Source organism: Folsomia candida, unplaced genomic scaffold (genome assembly GCF_002217175.1).
Source record: "Folsomia candida strain VU population unplaced genomic scaffold, ASM221717v1 Fcan01_Sc008, whole genome shotgun sequence".
NCBI classification, from domain to species: Eukaryota; Metazoa; Arthropoda; class Collembola; order Entomobryomorpha; family Isotomidae; genus Folsomia; species Folsomia candida.
The window spans coordinates 2,120,786-2,141,931 of record NW_019091200.1 but is presented as its reverse complement, the minus strand read 5'-3'; the positions used below and the strand labels follow the sequence as shown (position 1 = coordinate 2,141,931).

General features: G+C 37.8%; 1 protein-coding gene and 1 long non-coding RNA gene across 2 annotated transcripts in view; both read right to left on the bottom strand.

The window, feature by feature from the left end:
* Window positions 1-4,439: 4,439 nt before the first annotated feature.
* LOC110853543 (headcase protein) overlaps window positions 4,440-21,146 on the bottom strand; it is a 32,699-nt gene continuing 15,992 nt past the window's right edge. Inside the window, exons 6-10 of the mRNA XM_022101818.2 lie at window positions 18,370-18,558; window positions 13,522-13,728; window positions 10,993-11,103; window positions 10,818-10,883; window positions 4,440-4,648 (exon numbers count right to left, since the gene is read on the bottom strand). Of these exons, the coding sequence (XP_021957510.2) occupies window positions 4,646-4,648; window positions 10,818-10,883; window positions 10,993-11,103; window positions 13,522-13,728; window positions 18,370-18,558 (576 nt within the window). The 3' untranslated portion in view covers window positions 4,440-4,645. The remainder of the gene's footprint in view (window positions 4,649-10,817; window positions 10,884-10,992; window positions 11,104-13,521; window positions 13,729-18,369; window positions 18,559-21,146) is intronic.
* On the bottom strand, window positions 4,995-10,811 carry LOC118436496. Its single transcript, XR_004835504.1, has 2 exons — window positions 10,284-10,811; window positions 4,995-5,426 (listed from the first exon to the last, which is right to left on the bottom strand). It is a non-coding gene; the product is annotated as an uncharacterized LOC118436496 (long non-coding RNA).

The window sequence follows — 21,146 nt, the reverse complement described above, 5'->3', positions numbered from 1 at the left end:
TTTTATTCCTTTCTTCACGTCGTCATCGCGTCGTCGTTTGAATTAAATGATGTCCTCCATCCCTGAATGAATCTCTTTTTTCTGTAATGTCTGGTCTGATTTCAGCAGGCAACTAAAGAGGAGAGAGGACCGTCAAATCTGCCAACAAAATCGTCGTAAAGTATCGACTTTATTACCCGCTTCTGGTTTGATGTTTCGTTTTTCGTGTTGTATAACATTTCCTTCTTTGTGTGATTATTCCTCGCACGATTCCTACCAATCCTACCTTACTAATGGCAAAGTTCAGGCTATATCATCATCTGCCCGTGACTGAATGAGCCTGCCTGGTCTGGTCTGGTCCCTGGCTGATAGAAAAAGAAGAAGGAGAAAATTGGCAATAAATAATTTTACTGTCTTTAGAAAAACACCGCAGCAAAGCAGGAACGTCGCAGATAGCTGGCAGGCTGGCAGTGTTTCGTTTCTTGCACTGGAAAGTAAGACATGCAAGAAACTGTGAGAAATGCAAGTTTTAACCTGCATTTCTTGCAGGTAAAAAATGCTGCAAGAAACCACTTTCTTGCAGTTATTTCTTGCAAGTGGTAACTTGCCAGTGTTTCATTTCTTGTGGGTTTGGTACATTTCTTGGAAAGCAAGAAACGCAAGAAATGTGAGGTGCAAGAAACTGGGAGAAAGTGCAAGAAATATGCGCCATCCAGCCACGCGTTGTATGAGTGTCGGGGCATAGTTCCTTGCATCTTGCATTTCTTGCAGGTCAAAATACCTGCAAGAAATCACTTTCTTCCCGTCATTTCTTGCAAATGAAAACTTCCACCCGAAACACTGTTGCATGCATTTTATCCCCACTAAAAACTCCTACTTGTCAGCCAACTGGCCTTTTTAATGAAAAGAGAGTCCAACACGTATCCATGTATCGGAATCATTTCATTTCATACACCTTCTTATTTAAAAGTGACGGAATGAAAGCGACCATCACCACAAGTTCTGCCTGCCCCTCTATATAATTTACGTTCTTCGTCCATTTGTGGTTTCTCTCCTGTCTGGGTTAGTTAGTTCAAAAACTGCTCCTTCTTCTTCTCCTCGTTACCCTTGAACTTGGAGAGAGGAGAGGAAATTGCTTGAGCATATTAAATGCGGCACGCCACACCACGCCACCACGCATCCACCTCCACCTCCTCCTACGTAAATAAATATGTACGCGTAAACAAAGCCTTACTTAATTTCATTTTACCAAGTGGAACCGAAAACTACTACGCAGCAAGCAGTTGTTAAAAGCAGTAATTTAGAAATCTAGTCAGCATTTTACGCAGGGAAAAGTAATTCCAAGTTTAAACCAGGCCGGAAATTGTGCCGGGGAAAGTACGCAGCAGTAAATTTTTTATTGGGCAGAAGAGAGGCATCGCATCGCAATAAGTAAATAGCTCAACTTGCTTATTACTCTTTGTATGCATTGCGGATGAGGGAGTGGGTGGTGGACTGGTGGTGGTGGTGGTGAAATGCGTACGTACATGCGTGTCCCAGTGAAAGAAAGTGAAAGCTGGATCCATGACCCACCCTCTTTCTCTCTCCCTTTCGCTTTCTTTCTTTAGGTCTCCAGTTTCAAGTTCAGTCTTATCGATCTCTATGCACAAGTGCTGGGGCTTAGAAGCAGGAGAAGCAGTGTAATGAGTGGATTTTAGAGAGAGAGAAAGTTCTGGAACAAATGGAAGCGTTCTTCGGAGGGGGAGCGAGGGAGCGGTGGGAGAAGAGGGAAGGATGTCAGTTGGAGTGAAAATACCAGAAACTGCTGCTGCCTGAACTGAACCAGACCTAGGGAAATGTTCAGAATGTTGATCGCGTTGAGCCATTATGGTTCCGAGGATGGAGAAAATGGATTTTTTTCACCACTTTCACTTTCTTCCGGGAATATTTATTTACTTTTTTCTCTCTACTTTTAGGAGGAGGATACAGTTTCATATTTTTACGGATAGGGTCCAATATTCTCTTGAAATTCTTAAAAATTTAAGGTATGAAGTACATATTCCTGTAAAAAAAATATGGGGAAATGTTCTTCATCAAGTTTCTTCGGGCACGATTTTTTTCACAGCTTTTACTTTCTTCTTGCAATATTTATTTACTTTTTCTCTCCCTCATTTTAGGAGGATACAGTTGCATATTGCATTTTTTCAAAATATGACATCAATATTTGTAGAAAATTCTTACATAAGAATTTAACTTATGAAACATCCCTACCAAAAAAATACAAGGAAATGTAATGTTACACATAAACTTTTCCCGTGCACGATTTTTATTGTATGTTCGCTTCGATTACATAACGTGCGTGAATTGAGACACGTTTCTGTGAATTTTTGGTTCAAGTTCAGCCTGTGAACTCCGTTGTGAGTTGCACGTAAGCACATTCAGCCCCGGATTTTGCTGTGCCGGAGGGACGCCGCTGCTGCTGCTCTAATGGTATGTTTGTATGGCTTCCTTTCTGGGTGTGCACTATTTAGGTTTCACCAGCAGCTTCCTTCACCGTTCCGGGACATGAAACATACTCACTCGGCCCGAATACTGATTTCTTCTCGGGCTGGAGAGGAAAAAATGTATGTGTGCATCCTGAAAATATCTGGAAAATTTCAAAAATTTCCACCTCGAAAAAAAAATGTGGGCAGTTTTCTTTTCTTTTCTTGAGCTTGTCATGTCGTTTTACTGGTTATACGACGGCGACGTTGGGGAGAAGAATAACAAGTTGGTGATAAGCGTTAATCGAGCGTCTTACACAAGTTTTGCTGCCAGTAAAAAATAAACGCGAGGGTTTTTCTTCCGAGAAAGAAACCTCAATAAACGTTGGTCCTGCTCTAACTGTCAAGAAGATTTAAGATATCGTCGGTCCCTACCATACCCGAAGGGGTAGTCATTCATACGAATGTAGGAGGGGAAAGTTTTCTCTTAACGTTTCCGGTTTGTTTTTCCACCCACAAAACGAATGCAATGCAAATACTGCGGGTTTTTGGGGGGTTGAGAATTGTAAGAAAGGAAATTCAGTCCGAACTAAAACTTACATAAACTCGAACGAATGTAGAAAGGACCGAAATTAGGACCGTTATTTATGATGGCTCAAAATCAGTGACGGCGGAAGCGTAGGGACAGAGGGACAGTGTCCCCACGGTTATTCGATGTCCGCATCAACCCCTACCTCCCCCTATCCTGCAATGTTAATGTCCCCCCGGCTTCCGCGGCCACTGCTCAAAATTCTTCCAGAAAGAAAATTTTCTCTTTCCAGAGAGAAAATTGAGACTCGTAAATTCTCACTTTAAAAAAAAACGGGGACTCATTTCATTATTTTCATACAAAAGAAAAATGACACGCAACTACGCAAGAACGAAACTCTTAATAATTTGTAATCAAGTTCATGCATGCATGTGTTTCGTTCGTGTATGATGAAAGGAAGTGGATGCATAGATATTTGTAAGCAAAACATGTTATCAAGTCCACAATTTGGGCGAAAGGAGTGCCAAGGTTACCGAGGAATGAAAGGCATGAAGAAATTTGAATCGAATTACACATTCTACTCCGTAGCAGAAGAAGAGAAATGTGGTTCTGGACTGGAATTGTGCTGGACGGGAGAACAAGTCTTATCCAGCTTCATTTAATAGCAGCTAAGCCAGTCCACTATCCACCCACCCACCACTTCACCTCAATTTCTGCTAGAGAATTGGGTGACTTGACTATTCACAAGTAGAAGTACTGACCATTAAATAGTTACAAACTGGTTTTTCTTCTTCAGGCCATCATGCCTCGTTCCACTTGGATGCTCAAACTCCATCCAGGTAATAATGGCAACGAGGAGAAGGAGGATATTATCTTAATTCACGATATACATTATTATCATGGTGAAAACCCTGTTATGGGAATGCCTTGTCTGTCCGTCCGTCCGTCCGTCAGTACGAGCTCTAACTATTCAACGGATTCGAATTTCACCATCGTGTATCTAATTTTTGAAGTACGGATAAGTTCGAAGATAAGCGCTATAGGTCATAAGGTCACGGCACCACGGTGATTAGGTCAAAAATGTCGAATTTTTTGGTTCGACCGTTTTAAATGTAGTTTCGGGGATTTTAGATTTCGGATTTCCCATTTGGTTTCACCCTATTGCTACATTCCGTTTCGAACAGTTTATTTTATCACGGTGAAGAAAAGTCCAGTCCAGATTTCACAGGAGATCATGCCTTTGTACGAAAAAAAGAAATGTTTCAAATCGTGCCAGTACATTTCACGTTCACCATTCTTCATCCAAGGACAACTTCCACTTTTCAAGTCGAAATCCAGATAACAAAAAATGAAAAAAATGCCATACAACAAAGAGTATTATGGAAAAGTTGCACTTTTCAAAGTGGAGTTGAAATCCAGGGAGTAGATGATAACAAAAAAATGAAAAAAATGAGATACAACACAAAGAATATTATTGAATCGGTGGAATTTTTATATCATTTATTTCTTATTATTATTTTTATATCATTATACAAGAAATTTTTATGTATGCTGATCTATTATAAAAGGTAAATATGATGATTCACCAGTTTTTTTCTAACTCATCTTCTTCTAAAGTCTACCCACTAAATAAATGTTGGAGATAATTCCTCCAACTTAACTTATTACATAATAATTACTAACAAGATAAGATAATAAGTAAGATTAGTACCGATAAAATAATACATTAAGGGCCTGGGGGAAGTTGCTTAGAAATCACGTCAACTTTGACGATAAAATTCAGCAATGCACAAGAGGGCAGATTTTTTAAATTATGTTTAATGCGTTAATCATATCTTTAGATTTTACTTGAGTTTTTTTTGACGATCTGCCCTCTTGTGCAGTGGAGATATTTGGTCGTAAAGTGAGGACAAATTGGCTTAGAATTGCCAAATTAATGGCAGGAATTGCATTTTGAGTATCCATGGAACAAAAGAAACAACTTTTTTCAAAAACTTGAGGGACTTGAGGGAAACTTTTTCAAAAGCAGTGACAAAACCAAAGCTTTTGAACGTGAGTGTCCCATAGAAACGGTGTCAATTAATTGTGGTCGTAACCTAACAGAGCGATAATAATCTTGGGGCCCTGGCAATTATTGTTGCTAACATAAAATCAAGTAAATCTTCCCCCGGGCCCTTAATAATTATGTATTATTTTTAGTACGTGGTAAATATTAGATAACATTTTTTTTCGAAACGATAATGGATCTCGAGTGTGACGTGGCTCCATAATATGACTTTTACTACTTCTCCTCTAAACACCTTATCAAGTATTTAGTTAAGTTAGACTTATCATTTTATTTACTTATAATTTGTAGTTTCCAGAGGAAAAGAAAAGATCTCCTTCCTCGAAAAGAAGGGATTTGTGAATTACACTAACTTTTTTTGACAGTTTTTTTTGCAATGATTTTTTTCTTCCTATTTGTATTCCAATCAGAATACAAATTTTTTGTAATTGGTAATAAATTAGCAAATTTTATGTAGAAGAGACCATCAATCAATCAAGTATATGAACGCATTTATTACGTTATTACCATCCTAAGACCTTTTATTACCAGCAGAAAAGAACGCAAGCCCACCACCGCTACTAATTTTCTCCGGATTTTATTACCGTAAAACTTGTCAATTTTTTAATGTAAATTTTAAAAAATATATGTACATTCGGTTTTCACTACGATTTTAGAAATAGTCAATTCGTCCCATTCCTCATCAAAAGCGAGTGATAATAATGTCATTAAATTATGGATGATTCTAAACATGTGACGTTTTTTGTAAACGACGACAATGGTAAAAGATTTATGTAAATTATTAAGGGTGGCAGTTCTAAGAATTAAGAGGAAAATTAATTAATTTATATATTCCGACTAAGAAATCTGATTGGTGTGATGTGATAATTAATTAAGGTAATAAATGATTGCAATTACAATTACAGATTTTTCTTTAGCAAAGATATTTATGTATCTCCTGTAATTGCAAATTTGCAAAATATAAGCGCTTCGTTTTAGAGTCAGCACAAAATTCGGATGACTAATAATTAGATTCCATCTAATTTTGGATTGATTCTTTTTCTATTTTGTTATAGCCCGTTGTCATTCTTTTATCCCGTCGTCACTATTATAATAAACACCGCTTCGATCCCCGTTAAAAATTCAGACTAGCCTTGTACTGTACTTTTTTTGTGAGTTGTTGTTATTTACCTTCTAATAATAGTGTCACCACCCCTACGTAAAAATGTGTAATTAGAATGACGCCGTATTTTTCACTCCATGCACTTATTCCTCTTATATTTAGCTAAACTGTACTAAAATACAAAGTCGAGTAAGTAAATTAAGTATTTCAAAACAATTAATATGTACGTTGTGATCAATTATGTTATGTTTCGTGTGTGTGGGTGGGAGTGAGTGCATGAACTGAACATCAATTTCCGCTCTACAAACAACCCATAAATTTTGGAAATTTAAAGCCTTTCCTATCAAAACCAAAATTGGATTGGATTTTGCGTGGGAATTATTAAAGCCAAAAATTGCTAAAAGCTTGTACATACATACGACAATTAGTTAGTTCGACCCACGCAGTAAAATACAGTTAATGTAATTTATCCATTTAGATAGAAGCATATGGAAAGAAAATGGAGCAGAAATACTTGTGATAAGTAAAAAATTTTGAACGGAAAGTTTGAAATATAATTATTATGTGAAAAGGGGTACTTTTTGATTCTATTAATTGGATTGGAATTGTGGATCTCTCCAACTTTTTCCTAGTCCAGATTTTGCTCCATGATACCAGCCTGTCTCTTAACCGGTAATAAAGTTACAATTTTTTTTAAAGTCGAGTTGTTTGTTGGTCGGTTTTTGTCTGGTTCTTTTTTATTATGGACTGACTCTGGGCTTTCGGATGGGATTGTTTTGGGTACAAGTGACACATGAGATTTTGACACAGATTAAAAAATGTCCATTGTTCAAAATAAAAATATAGAATTTCAAAACCAAACTGCTTTTAAAAAACAATCCACTTTTTCTGCGTCACTTGAACCCAACAATATTTCACGTCCGCCAGATAAAGAATTGCATATTATTCGCATGGTCATGTTATGTAAAGAAGTTGGTCACTGTATTTTTTTGCAACTCAGAAGAGTGAATTACATGGGAAAAGAAAGATATGGACTAACTTTAGCTTAGAATTTAACTCTAGTAAACTATTTTTATAAGTAAATTCACTGACACATACTCGCATTTAGCATTCCACACAAAAAATGCACTCGCCCCTATGTACCTCATTTTGTGGCGTGGCGTTGTTCGTTCATCGGTGTATTACACGCATAAATTTATATATTACAAATTTACACCATTTACTAGAACCACATAGCTAAGTCCCAAAATTCATTTCATTCTCACCCACCACCAATAAATTAAGCCCTTTTAAATATCTTATTTAATTAACTGTTAATAAATACAAATGTGACACCCACAGCAATCATGTCATAAGTACGATGACACATATTATGTAATAATGTCATGTATCGTACAATATGGATGCTATAAATTCGTGTGGGTAAATGCAGGTGCTGGTACCTCTAGTGTTAAAACTATGTATAATGATACCTTAATGTTTAGTTTTTTTACCCTAATTCTCCATTTGCAATCAAATAAATAAATAACTACTAAATACAAAATATTGTTATACCTTTCTCTGAAAATATGCCAAGCCAAGCGGTCAAACTTTTTAAAATCCCAATTCTCATAAATATTTGTACATCAACCAACTTCTGTCACTTCCTCAACCAAATATAATTCTGTTGATGTTTCCGCATGAATATTAAAATCGAGATGGTCCTTTCTTTCATATTCATTTCACTATTCTGATCCAGTTCTTTATACTGTTTGTTTCTTTTCTTAATCGATTTCTACTAAAAGATTTGATCGAAAGGGTTCGAAAATCTGTTCACCATTCCTTTTTGTCAGGTACAGTGCGACTCTCTAAATTTTATGGATCGCCATAGTTGAGAGTTTCTCATCTGATGATTATTTAAGTGGGTAACATTTATTTACGTTTATTAGCCTCAAAATTTTCCATCCCGATATATGTACGACCAGATGCACACCACACTTTCACTTTGACACTGTGTTGTATGTAATATTTTTGCTGTGACAAATCGGTTTCAAAAAGTTGGGAAATTTAAAAAAAAAAATGGAAAAAAGTGTAGTCTTGCTTCTCTCATAATTTATAAAGGTAGATAATCTGCAATTGGTGATAATAATGGCGATGTATGTAATTCAATCACAAGACGCGTAATAATATAATATCATGATATATATATTCTTTTTTTTTTGCTATGAACTTTGACTCTTGTCCAAAAAATTGTATGGAATTTTGCTAAAACTTTTGTCATAATAATATGTAAATCCAATTTTTTGCTCAGTCTATCGCCTCTTTTTTTGTACTTGACGTCATTCCTCAATTTCGAACCAAATAAAGTATTTTTTGAGACAATATGTTACATTCCAATTTATGAATACTCAGTCTTTCTCCAAGATTTAGACACACACATTTTCATCAATAAAACAGCCATCACAAAGCAGCGTATTAATTAATTATCATATTACAAAGCAGTCTAGTTACTTTTCATTCAAAAAGAGTAGAGACAAAAGTCCTTAAATTTTTCTACCTTATTTTTTGTGCCATGTAAAAAAAGAAAATCTGCCAGATAACCGCTCAGATTTTTTTCGTCTCTATTTTTTCGAACGAACCGTAGTGAATTAATTATTAAGAAAACGGACAGCGATAGATTCTCACAAATTTTTTCAAAATAAAAACACAAGGCCAATTTCACAAGTTGTACACAGAGTTTACATTGTTTCTCATGCTTTTAAATATTTGTACTTTGTACGTACGACGACACGATACGACAGACAGTAAAAAAATTGGCACAGGATTTATTCATCCCATAAATAGATTCATAAATAAGGAATCTCAAAGCTTGCTGTCAGCAATTTATAGTTATTAGTATTATGCAAATAGAGGAGGGTACATATGTAAATAGAGACGTTATAATTAAATATTACATATGTAGTACTACATGATAGACTTTTGTGGGAAATGTGGATTGCAAATGGAGACCTTAATTAGTGTGCTAACAAGTAAGCTACGTAAAATCCTACTGCTATTTATTTTATATATACTTTTACCCATGAATGCAATATGTACACAATTTTTCTCCATTCCAATTCCAATCTCAGTCTCAAAAATGAGCTATAAGTTCCACACACCGGCTTCCTTAACGACTGACACTACTTTTTAATATACACTTTCCAGTCCGAGCTCATTATCACCTTAAAAAAAGTTGTGTGCAATTTTTATGATTCTAAGAATAATTATTTTATTTTTCCTAGGGAAAGGTACCAATGGAAAAGGAGATGATTATCCTAATTGCTAATTTAATTAAACTTTGCCTTCTATGCAAACTCGCTCCAATTTTCCGCTTCTACACGCATTTATCCGTCATCTCATGTCACGGTCACGTAGGGACAGGTTGCTTTTTAGCGTGCACCAACAATCGGACTAATTTTGATTTTTCGCGACATTTACAACCAACAAATACAACTTTTCTTTTGCGATTGGATTAATTGGAAAAGTGGATTATTTAGAAAGTTGGCAATATCATCAGAAGAGCTCACATTCAGATCACATCAGATTCAACCTGCCCCGTAACGTAGGCCGTACATTTGCCTGTCTCATTTCATCGAGATGTTTTCCCCTAATTGCACCGGTGCATGTTCAAGAAGTTGCAATTTCACGACAGAATCAACAATCAAGAATAGCATGGATTTTTTTGTTACTTATTATTGCCTCCTTCCAGTCCGACTTTCACTTTTATCACGCAGGTGTTTTTTTTCCTCTTCTAATAAGTTCTCTACCCAAAAGTTACCCATATAATTCCTATCAAATTCTTAATCAAGACCTAGAAAGTTGCGAAATTCTTGGAAAATATCAAATTACAAAGTTTTAAAAGGTTTGGATGATAACTATATAAAACTAGAAAATTAGTAGAAATTGATAGAAATATAAATAGACTAATATATCATTTCCCTCCCATTAAGCAACTCACCTCATTTCACGCTACGAACGAAAACCAACCACCATTTCATTCACGTTCATATACTTGCAAACAGGCTTTTTTCCATTATCCTATTTATCATTCGGGCTGATGGTCTCTCCTCTTTTGCTAATTTGTTATGCATGTATTTCGAGTACATACTTTGTTAGTATGCAGCTTACCTGATTTATTGTTACTGCTACGCACGTCTCCGCAAGAGCTAATTTCGTCCTAGAGTTAACCAACTATTTATATCTAGTGTAAGTATATATTTAGTGCAATATGATGTAAATATAATATATCATCTCTCGTACATAGATAAATCTTCTTGGAGAGCCAACAATTAATTCCTCGAGTCCATTACATCTCATAATTTGTATGTATTTGATCCTACTATTCCTACATTTGGATCATGCATGCCACAGAAACAGTGATACATAAATCATAACTATAAGACTAACTTAGGTCGTTGGAAATCAGAGTGAAATGAAAATCATATTTTTCTGCTAATGGTTTCTTTGAAGAAAATATATTCGGAGATACATATAGAATTCTTTTTTGTGTGTAAATATGCTCCGGTCAATTTGTTTCGTCATATGTAATTAACTAACTAAATTGGAAACTAAGTAAAATTAGGATGCTGAATAAGTGATATTTTGATGAGGTTAAGCAGCCAGTGAGTTTGTCATCCTCATCACTCGCATCTTCTCCTCTACCTTTTGCATCCTCAATATTTTGTCAAACTGGTCCGGTGCGACCCTCTCGTACACGGACTCCAAAGCCTGGAAAATAAGGGGAAAATGTGATTTTGGATTTTACAAATTTCTCCTCAAGCTGGAAATTGTCACATTTTTAACATGTATGCAAATGTGTGTAAATGTATGTAAATACCTTGGCAAAGTGGAAGTCCATGAATCCACAGCGGTAACAGCGGATGAGGTTGCTTCCCTGGCAGAAATATTTGTACTGCTCGCTGTGCAATACTGCTCGGCAGTTTCCACACTGTAATAAAAGAGAAGAAAAACATATTAATTGATGATACGCGAAAAGAAGGAATTTTTATGGTTCGTGGGTAGTAGCTGTCAATTAAAGGACGCAGACAGATGCCAATTTGCTGAGTGACTGCATTTCCACGAATTGAGATGGAAATTGTGGGAATTTAGTAGTTGCTAACTCGAACGTCGCAGTTCGCCGTACTTAAATAAGCATGACCCGACTTATCAATTATGTAAGATAAACAATGACCATCTCTTATTTCGCGGCAGGAAGCGGATATCAGAAATTCACCACCACAAGAATGATTAACACCAAGATTTTTGTATTGAATTAGAATTGCGCATAAGTTTTTGCTCAAGATAACAAAATATGGAGTAGTTTTACAAAAATTCATCCTATGTATGTAAATATTGCGCATATTATCATCAACCATTTCCTGTCCTCCGCCTCTCTAACAAATATGAAACGTTGACCACACCACAAAGTCATATGATACTAACGAATATTCACTCATACATATCAACAAATGAAATGTGTGTCACAGTTCAAATTACAAATGCGAATATATTTAACCAAAGGCGCAACCAACCTCAACAAAAACCTTGCAATTTGTTCCGTCAACAAACGACATAAATAATTAATATTATTCTCTAATAATTGTTTAATAAACATTCCACTTATTTTGGGAACAACTGCAAATTCCTGGGATTCTGCCTACGTATTTATTCTAATTTGCCAGGCCATCAACAAAACCAAACCAAACCATGAAGTAATTACTGATAGCTTTCCTTATCAATGGCAACAAGCTCTTCAAAAAAACTCATGCTGGTCAAGTGGTTTGTTGTGTATGCATGTTAACACCAAACCAATAAACATTATTATCACTCACTTAATAATAAATAATTACTATAAATAATTTAAAAATGCAGTACGATTAGAAATGTCAGAATCCTGTGCAATTTTGATAGTGTCAAATTTATCGAATGGGAACAAGTTTTATGATGGCTACACGACTCAACAGATTTTGGTACAAAAATAGTCTGGGGATTTTTACGATAAATACAAAATAATCCTGTGATCTTAATTGTAAATGGGAGATTACATCATAAATATGATTCCGATCAAAAGTTGATAGTTTAACAACTGCATTTAACAACACATTTCGTATTTTTACGATAAAGACAATAATCCTGATCTTAATTGTAAATGGGAGATTGCATCATATTTAAATACTTATGAGTCAGAAGTTGATAGTTTAACTGCTACATACATATTTCGTAATGATTATGATTAAACAAAATCCAGCCAGGCTTATTTTTCCAACCTTCATCACCACCATCTCCATTCATCCATCCAATCCACCCCCACCATGCATCCTCAACTTATCTCATCTCCAGCCAAGAAGAAGAATAGTGACACGCGTGTATTTATGTACAAAGCATAGTTTTACTTTTACACACACACACAGCGATACATTCATGGATGGAATGTGCTTAATAATAGAGAGACGAAAACTAAAGTAAAGTGCAGGCATTACATAGATGAGGAGCAAGGAGAATAAAAGGCTTTGAACTTGACTTGGCAGTCTGCCTGTCCAATTTCTGTTTATTTGACTTGGTTAGTTTTTCGACTATTTTTAGACAATATGTACATGTATACATGCATGCAAAGGAGCAACCCAACTTGATAAACATTAGCTGGCAGCCTAGTCAAGAGGAAAGCAAGAAAAAGAAGGGAGCGATGCAAGTTTTACAAATAATTTACGGATCGCTGGCCCCAACGCAACGTCAACGAATAAAACCGTTGACGTGCTCACCAGAAGTAAGTAAATTTGAAAATTCAGCGTTGTCGCCGTAGTAGTGAAAAACAAGTCTACGACAACATGTCGAGGAGGGAAGATTCAATAAAGAGATTGGATAAGCAATATGTACAATGCAGAGATGGATGAGGGCAGCAGAAGTGGCTGCGGAAGCGTGGGGACGGAGGGACAATGTCCCCGATGTTATATAAACCCTACCCTCTCCAATCCTACAATGGTAATGTCCCCACATGTCCCCACAGCGTCCGCGGCCACCCCTGTTGGTGGGACAGCTTTGTAATATTATGATAATCTCCTATCTTAAACTAAATATTTAATCAATTCCATTCCACGACACGTAAGAAGAAGGTGAACTTTCCTTGCGAAACGTCTCGTTAGTCAGTCTAGTAATTTAGTCGTATGTCGCATAACTTGGTTGGTGGGTAGGATTAGCGCCTTGTTTATCCAAATGTGAGGCTGAATTAACTTGACAGGCATAAATACATGTCACTCATTAAGTAACTCGCGTACCATGCGTCGTCTCACTTTCTTAATGATGTAAGTAAAAACTGGAGGAGATGTGGTGGTGCATATATAAAATACTTGTTCTTCTTGCTCTTACTTACCTCGACTCTTTTACGGCAACAAGCCATCGACGCAAACACGTCGTAGCTGTAGATCGCTCCGATGATGATGGCCGTTCCATCGAACGCCTTCCCACATCCGCGACAAACGTATCCACCTTGCTTTCCAGAGAGGCAGTGCATACAGATCGCGGTCAAGTAGCGCGTGTTGGACACTCCGTCCGCGCCCGAGGTTGGAGATGTGGTCATCTGTGGAAAAATTAAAAAATAGACATGAAAAACTGACCATTTTTTCATGACGATGACGATTTTGACGATAATTCTGATTTGATGAAATGGATAATGATAATGACCTAACGTTCGCTACCACATGGTCGTTTGCACAATTTATTATTAAGCTGCTATCGCCATTTATCAAGCAAATGTCACCATTTAATCGACTCTCCCATCCGCTCATGCTCTTCACTGTATGTATACAAACATTGCAAAAATAATGCTAATACGCATTCGCATCATGTCATCCAGCCATGAGACCAAAACAACATTAAGTTAATCTCTGCTAATAGATAGATATTATTCAGCAATGCACGAAGTACGTAAACAAAGTTTGCTGCACGGAGAGGATTGAAGGTCATTGCTGGTTTGTCCAGGCGTTGGTTTGATTGGTGGACGAGGAACTCTAATCACTTTCAATAAAGTAGAAATCCCAACTAGATACTTGCATACTTCACTGATTGACTCGTTAATCAGAGTTGCATGCATAATTCTTAGCACTAATTTTAGCAAACAAATCAATCACCATCATCATATTCTCGGTATGAAATCTCAGTTCGGAAATCCTCCAGCAGGAATTTTCTCATGTTTTCTGTAGGAGAAGAAGCAGAGGGGTGAAAGTCATGAGACTGGTGATGCCTGCCCTAACACAAGGTTTGTAAACCTAGTAATCAGAGAACCACTTTATAGGACACCACTCAAACTTATTCCCCCACCAACCAAACCAACGTATAGATTACGGGAGCAAGCAGCAGACACCCTTCAAATATTATTTCACTGGGCTCGTTATCTTGTCCAGTGGTCGTCAAATTCTCGTTTTATCTCGTATTTCATACTATCTATAGTTTGAAAATCCAATTCATCCAGGCTCAACAAAAATTGAATGACTTTGCTCACTTTTAGTAAAACTAGAGAATGGATGGATGGATGATATTGATTGTCAAAAGTGCATTGCGTGAGTGACACAACGAACGTCATAACCGGCATCGAATATTTTATGTACACAAAAGCAAAATCATATCATGAAAATTGATACGATCCCGAGTAGGCGAGCAGTGGCTGCGGAAGTGTGGGGACAATTTCCCCACGGTTATTTCATGTCCCCACAATTTACCCACGTTATATAACCCTCTCCCTCCCCCCCATCCTATAATACTAATGTCCCCACGCCTTCCGCGGCCACTTATATGTAGTTGAGCTCACTACATATAAGTGCATATGTATATATGTTATGTACATACTTGTGCATAAGCTGCAGAATAGTGTAGCTTATCAAAATCAAACAAAATATTATGTATGTACATCTTTCCACCCTGTGTGCGGCATGTCTAGGCGTTACGTTAGCAAAGGTCAGGTCACCGGTTACCCAATAAATTCTACCAAAAATATCACAACCATAACAGTGGACATTTCTGCATCTGCTGGTTTATGGTCCACTCTCTTTGAGCCAAGATAATCATATATGAACCTTGTGCACACAAAAACTTTGGTACATATCTCTATTGACTCACCATGCATAAACCGGTCTATGTATAAGTTTAGAGCTGACCGATGATACTCAACCCTCATCCATGAAGAAGATGCGTCAAGATTCAATTTAAAATTCTATTCGGCAAACCCAATTTCCATGTCGTGGCAGGTTCTTTAAATTTATTCGAACCATATTTGGATCACGTCACGTAACGTAACAAGCTTCAAGTTATTATTATTATAATAATAACGAGTATGTAGATACATACGTGGTCCGACTCAGGAGTCAAAACTGGATTCAGGCCAATAAGTATAATCAACAAAAACAAAACTGCTGGATCATTTGGTGGCTGGCTGATGGACAAAGTTTTTTATTTATTAAACTTATGCATTGAGTCAGCAGCAAAGATGGAATAAAACGAGTAGCCCAGCCCAGCACTACTTATTTATGATCAACCCTTCTTCTTGTGAAATAAGTATTCAAATTGAACCAGCATCCCATCGAATGTGCAGTATCACGCCGAGAGATGAAATACATATCGGAGCGGAATAATAAAAATTACGTATTCTATTCAGCCATCACATCACCTAAACATTTTTACGACAAGATCGGACCACTTTATTTTATTTTTACGGAGAGAGGAAAAAAGTGAGAATAAATAACCTACCCCAACATGGAATTAAGTTACCCTATCCTCCATTCCATCCAACGTGGCATCTTCTTTTCCTTCCTGAAAATCTACCCTGCTCACCCCCAGCAAGCCGAAGCTAAAGCAGCTACGTGATACACAAGTCAGTCAACTTATTCACCCTCTCCCCACGCCACGCCAAGCCACGACCGAGGACCACGTCAGCTCTTCTTCTATGGATTCTTCAGTACATAAGCAACCCTTGGAGAGATAAGACAGATCCTGCCTGCCAAACCCAGAATGAGAGAGAGGGGGATGTCAAGATATTTTTGGGACGGCAGCCCATCCCAGAACTTCTAAGCTCTCTCAGGGAACAGACCCTCATTCACGAAAGAGAAGATGAAATGCATTACGGGAAAAATCAAAAAATCCAAAATTTTCTTCACCACCAATTATCTAATCAACTATCTAATTCATCCCGCATATAGTGCATATGTACATACACGATAAATAGTGCCATCTGCATATTAATTAAACGGATGCAGGCAAAATACGCTGCGGGATGTCGAAAAACTTGCTTTCTTTTCCTACCCCTTTTTCCATACTGGCGATAGACTGACTGAATTATGACTCTTCTTCTGACTGAGACTGGGGAGCATGTATGTCCTATTTTTACATTTACGAGTTTTTTAAGTGAACTTAATTGCATAGTGGAGGGACATAAAAATCGACTTTGACACGACAACCAACCAACCAACCGGATGCAACAAGCAGTTTTCATTTCCATTCAGAACGAGAGTATGCATGGTGCGAGACCCATTTGTAAATGAAATAATAATAAAATGTTCACCAAAACCGGTAGAGAGTAAAGGGACCGAGAGCACTTATGTAGTAGTAACAACCAAGTACCACCGACCGGCTGCAGATGATGTCAAGTCATTCCTGCCTGACCTTCCTCAACGTGAATAATGTTGAGATAAATAAATTATCTCTCTCTTTCTCTCTCAGTAAATGAATAGGATTCATTAAAATTAACAAACCGACAACTGCCAGGGACTGCTTTAAAGGGTACTTACTCACCTACTACAAGGCAGCCTTATGTGACCGGGTGTCTCTCTCTCCAACTAACGGGCAGCGGACCGAGTGATCCTCTCTTGGTCACTTTACGTCGCGATGTCTAATTGCGAACTAAAACTGGCAGAAATTATTGGAAAGAATCTTGACCACAGACAGACCGGATCGCTGCCTCCAATTTTGCAAAGGTGGGTATTTAGCAGTAACGTTATAAAGTGTTGACGCATCCTTACTGTACAAATAGCGTATTTAAAGAGCCCCCTCTCCTCAAATCCTACATAATCAAGGACAATACTCCGCACTTTCATTTTTATCGCGACTTGTTATTTGTGGAAAAACCGGTCTGCATGGTCTGTAAAAGGAATTTTTTTCTCTCTTCATTCTTCCTCGCCAAAAGTGGATGGAGGTACAGAATTTATTTCGCAATTACTGGTCAAACTGAGGAGAGCTGCGCAGTGCTTTTTTGGCATTATTTGGCATGCCGTGCGAGCGTTCCATGTCCTAGGTCAACAACTATGTATGGATGGATGGACAGTATAGTAAAGTCTGTAATAACTATACCACTCGTCTCTCTCTCTGATAATAACTTTTTAGTCTTTTATGCTAATAAAAATTTCACAATAAGCCATAAACTCTCAAATTCGTCGTAATAATGGGTTCCTTCCACTTCAACCTTGATCTTCATAAAGAGAAAAATTTCAAAATCCCCCAAAACCCTGGGGCTGCATACATTCCTGCATAAACGAGAGTTACATCATATGCATACTTTTAGCCATATATGTAAATAAATAAGTACAGTGGCCGCGGAAGCGTGGGGACAGAGGGACAATGTCCTCATCAGCTGTCCATGCAATATAAATTCCTCCCTCCCCTATCCTACAATGTTAATGTCCCCACGGCTTCCGCGGCCACTGAATGCATATTTATTTAGCTACCTACTCCTCAATCCCATTATTTATATCAGGACGAGCGCGACGAATAATTAAGTGCATGTACAGACAGACAATCTAAAAAATACCTAGTTTGGCATGAAATAGCACAATATTTTTTTTATAAGCCATCCCGTCAACGAAACACAATGGAGCGCACGCAAACCTAATATGCAAATATGTAATGTGTATAATTAGATGAAGTTATCTTCTTTTGTTACATGCACAAACTTAATTCAAAAGGATTTATGTAAGCGGCTCACATCACGACTTAATTGCGACCAACAAGGTACATACGTATTTATGTACATATCGTCAACCTACTTCCAAACTGGGTACAAAAGAAAGCACCCAGTGAAACTAATAATCTTCACTGTCTGTCTATGCATGCATGTGAAATATGAGAAACTTGGTCGTCCAAATTACCACGGCTGAAGAATTAACCCACGTACAAACTATGCAAATATGTACTGCTGCCTATAATAGATCAAGATTTAGCTGACCGACAAGCTTACCATCGGGATCGATTCCTTGCCATATTTTCTCGGTGCGATGAAGAAAGTTCCATCGATGAGGGGATAGCGATCGTAAATAATCATGTTGGACTGGCACATGCAACAATTCACTTTCGTCATCCGCTGATTCTGCAGCGTCGCCAGCACCACGAACCTCATGTCATCGTTCCCATGCCCATCATCGTCCATCTGAAATAACAATAAGAGATTATTAGCGACTGGAATTGGAACACTTATTTATTTTGTGCACAGAACAATGCTCCTCTGCCCTGAATTCCTTGAAGGAGAAGGTAAACTCAATAATAATGGATGATGGAACTTGAGGAGAAAACAAATGAAAGTGTAACGGGCAACAAAGAGACGGAATCAAAAACAGAATTTGACCCAACCACTCTGACATTTAATCATGGCCATCACGCGCTCCCCAAATGATGGCGAAATGCTTGGATAGTTCGTTTTCTGTATTCCTTTCATGTACTCACTCGCAGCCAGGCAGGTCTTTGCCAGTGTTTCGGGTGAAAGTAAGTAACCACTTGCAAGAAAGTGGGTTCCTGCAGGTAATTCGACCTGCAAGAAATGCAAGGCACAAGAAACTACGTCCCGCCGATGTAGTTCATGACGCATATTTCTTGCACTTTTTTGCAGTTTCTTGCACCTTGCATTTCTTGCGTTTCTTGCTTCCCAGTGCAAGAAATATAGCAAACCCACACTGGTCTTCGCCTACCTGGCAACGCGACCTCCTACCTGTAACTTTCTCCGAGAAGAGAGAAAGAGAAAGCGGAACTAGGACATTCAACTCCCCAACTCCAACTCTCGGATTCCACCACGAAGCGAAAGGTATCTTATTAGGAAGAAGATAGCCAGAAAATTTTGTTCCATATCAAGTTACCAACTCTCCAATTAGTGCAGTTCCAGGTAACGAACGAGGTGGGGGTATAAAAAAAATAATAAAACTATTATATGTACAGTGCGGCGCACGTACACAGTTTTTTTTATAAATTACAAGGTTTCTCAGAGAAAGTTTGTGAAATCCGCGTCATTAACGAGCCATCATAAGTTTTAAACAGTTGATTAGAAGTCCTTTTGAGTCTGAAATTCGATTCAGAGATCAAACATTTATACAAATTTTCTCTTTAGCTGTTTCGCAACGAGATATTTCTCAATAAGAGAAAATCACTGAACGCGACACTCTGGGAAATTGTAAATGTGAGATTTCACTCTTGTGGGGAATATGCAAACGGGATCGCGAAATGGGGAGAATTCAGAGAAGAAAGAAAAGCCACAACAGAGTGAAAAGCTATACGTTTTCCTAACTAACTGGGCCAATTATACTAATGAGAATTAGACCACGGTAGTCTGTCTACCATAGAGAATTATCATTATAGAATTTAGTTTGTAAAGACGACTACTTTGGAGAATATGTGTGCATGCGAGAGAGAGAAAGCTGAAGCCTGCCTACTGTGTAGCCCAGGTTACGCGAATTACTTATTTTGAATAAAATGAAACTTTACGACTAGTTTGGGGCATGATTGGCTGGCTGGCTGGCTGGCATTTTACGAAGAATTGAGTTTTGTCCTTCGTTTACTTGCTTGCTTGGATAAGTCACATGGATCTGACACGCAGGCAGAGGCAGAGATCAAATAAAATATGTAAGGGAGCAGAACAGACGAGGTTATTTGCCGTTCAATGATGACTTTCTAAATTCAATATTCGCAGAAATCATACAAAACTTCAATCTCTTTTTCTCTCTCTCTTTACACAATGTTCACTTCTCTCTCTCGAGTAAAGAGAAAAAGTTGACTCTAAATTATGCTTTTCCATCTCGAAACCTTAATAAGGAGAGAGAGAGAGAGAAATATAACATAATAAAATGATGCCAACTGTTGCTTTCTCCATTAGTTTTCCTTCCTACATAAAGATATTTTGTGCCATGTAGTAAGTAAGTACGAGTAGTGCAGTAATAAAGCGGATTATTACATGTAGCTACTCGCAGATTTCTAGGAGAGAAAGTTTTGCAAGAAAAGTGTTCCACTTTCACCATAGCAGCACCTAATGGAATGCCATGATTTGGCTCGATATGTAATCAGGCAACATACCATCAATCCATCACCATCGCCACGACGCTCTAACTTATGTATTGCAGGGGCTAGAAATAGACTAGATTTCCCCGGCCAACAAGTGTACCTACCTAATTCAGTGGCCGCGGAAAGTGTTGGAGCATCTGGGGACATTAAAATTACAGGATAGGGAAGGGAGGGGTTTATATAAGATGAACAGATGAAAGGGACATCGCACAATTGTGGGGACATTGTCCCCACGCTTCCGCGGCCACTGTTTATACACTCGTCCTCCTGTCGAGGACATGTGATAAGTGCTACAAAATTCAATCCGGCAGGAAACCCTCCAACTTTCTCCTCTTTCCTTTCACTTTATAATATTTTGCAACCAGGGTGAAATCACGTGTAAGCTTCGTGTATGCAGCAAACCAAACCTTGATGCAGAGTTAGCATATCTATTTATGAAAATCCTTGATCTGGTTTACAATGGATTTACAAGAGCTTCACTCGTTTATGTACCGTCTCGTTGATAATTTTCCTGAATTATTTCCTCAAGTGGAATCATGCACTAGTGAAAATGATGATGATATCAATTCTTCCCAACAACAAGTGTGTACTTTCACCCACTTCACATCTCCTCAGTTTGCCGATTTGGAGAGAAGGGATGACAACTCGCTTTCATTTCATCCTCTTTCGCCGAGAGAAGAAGAGATGATTGCG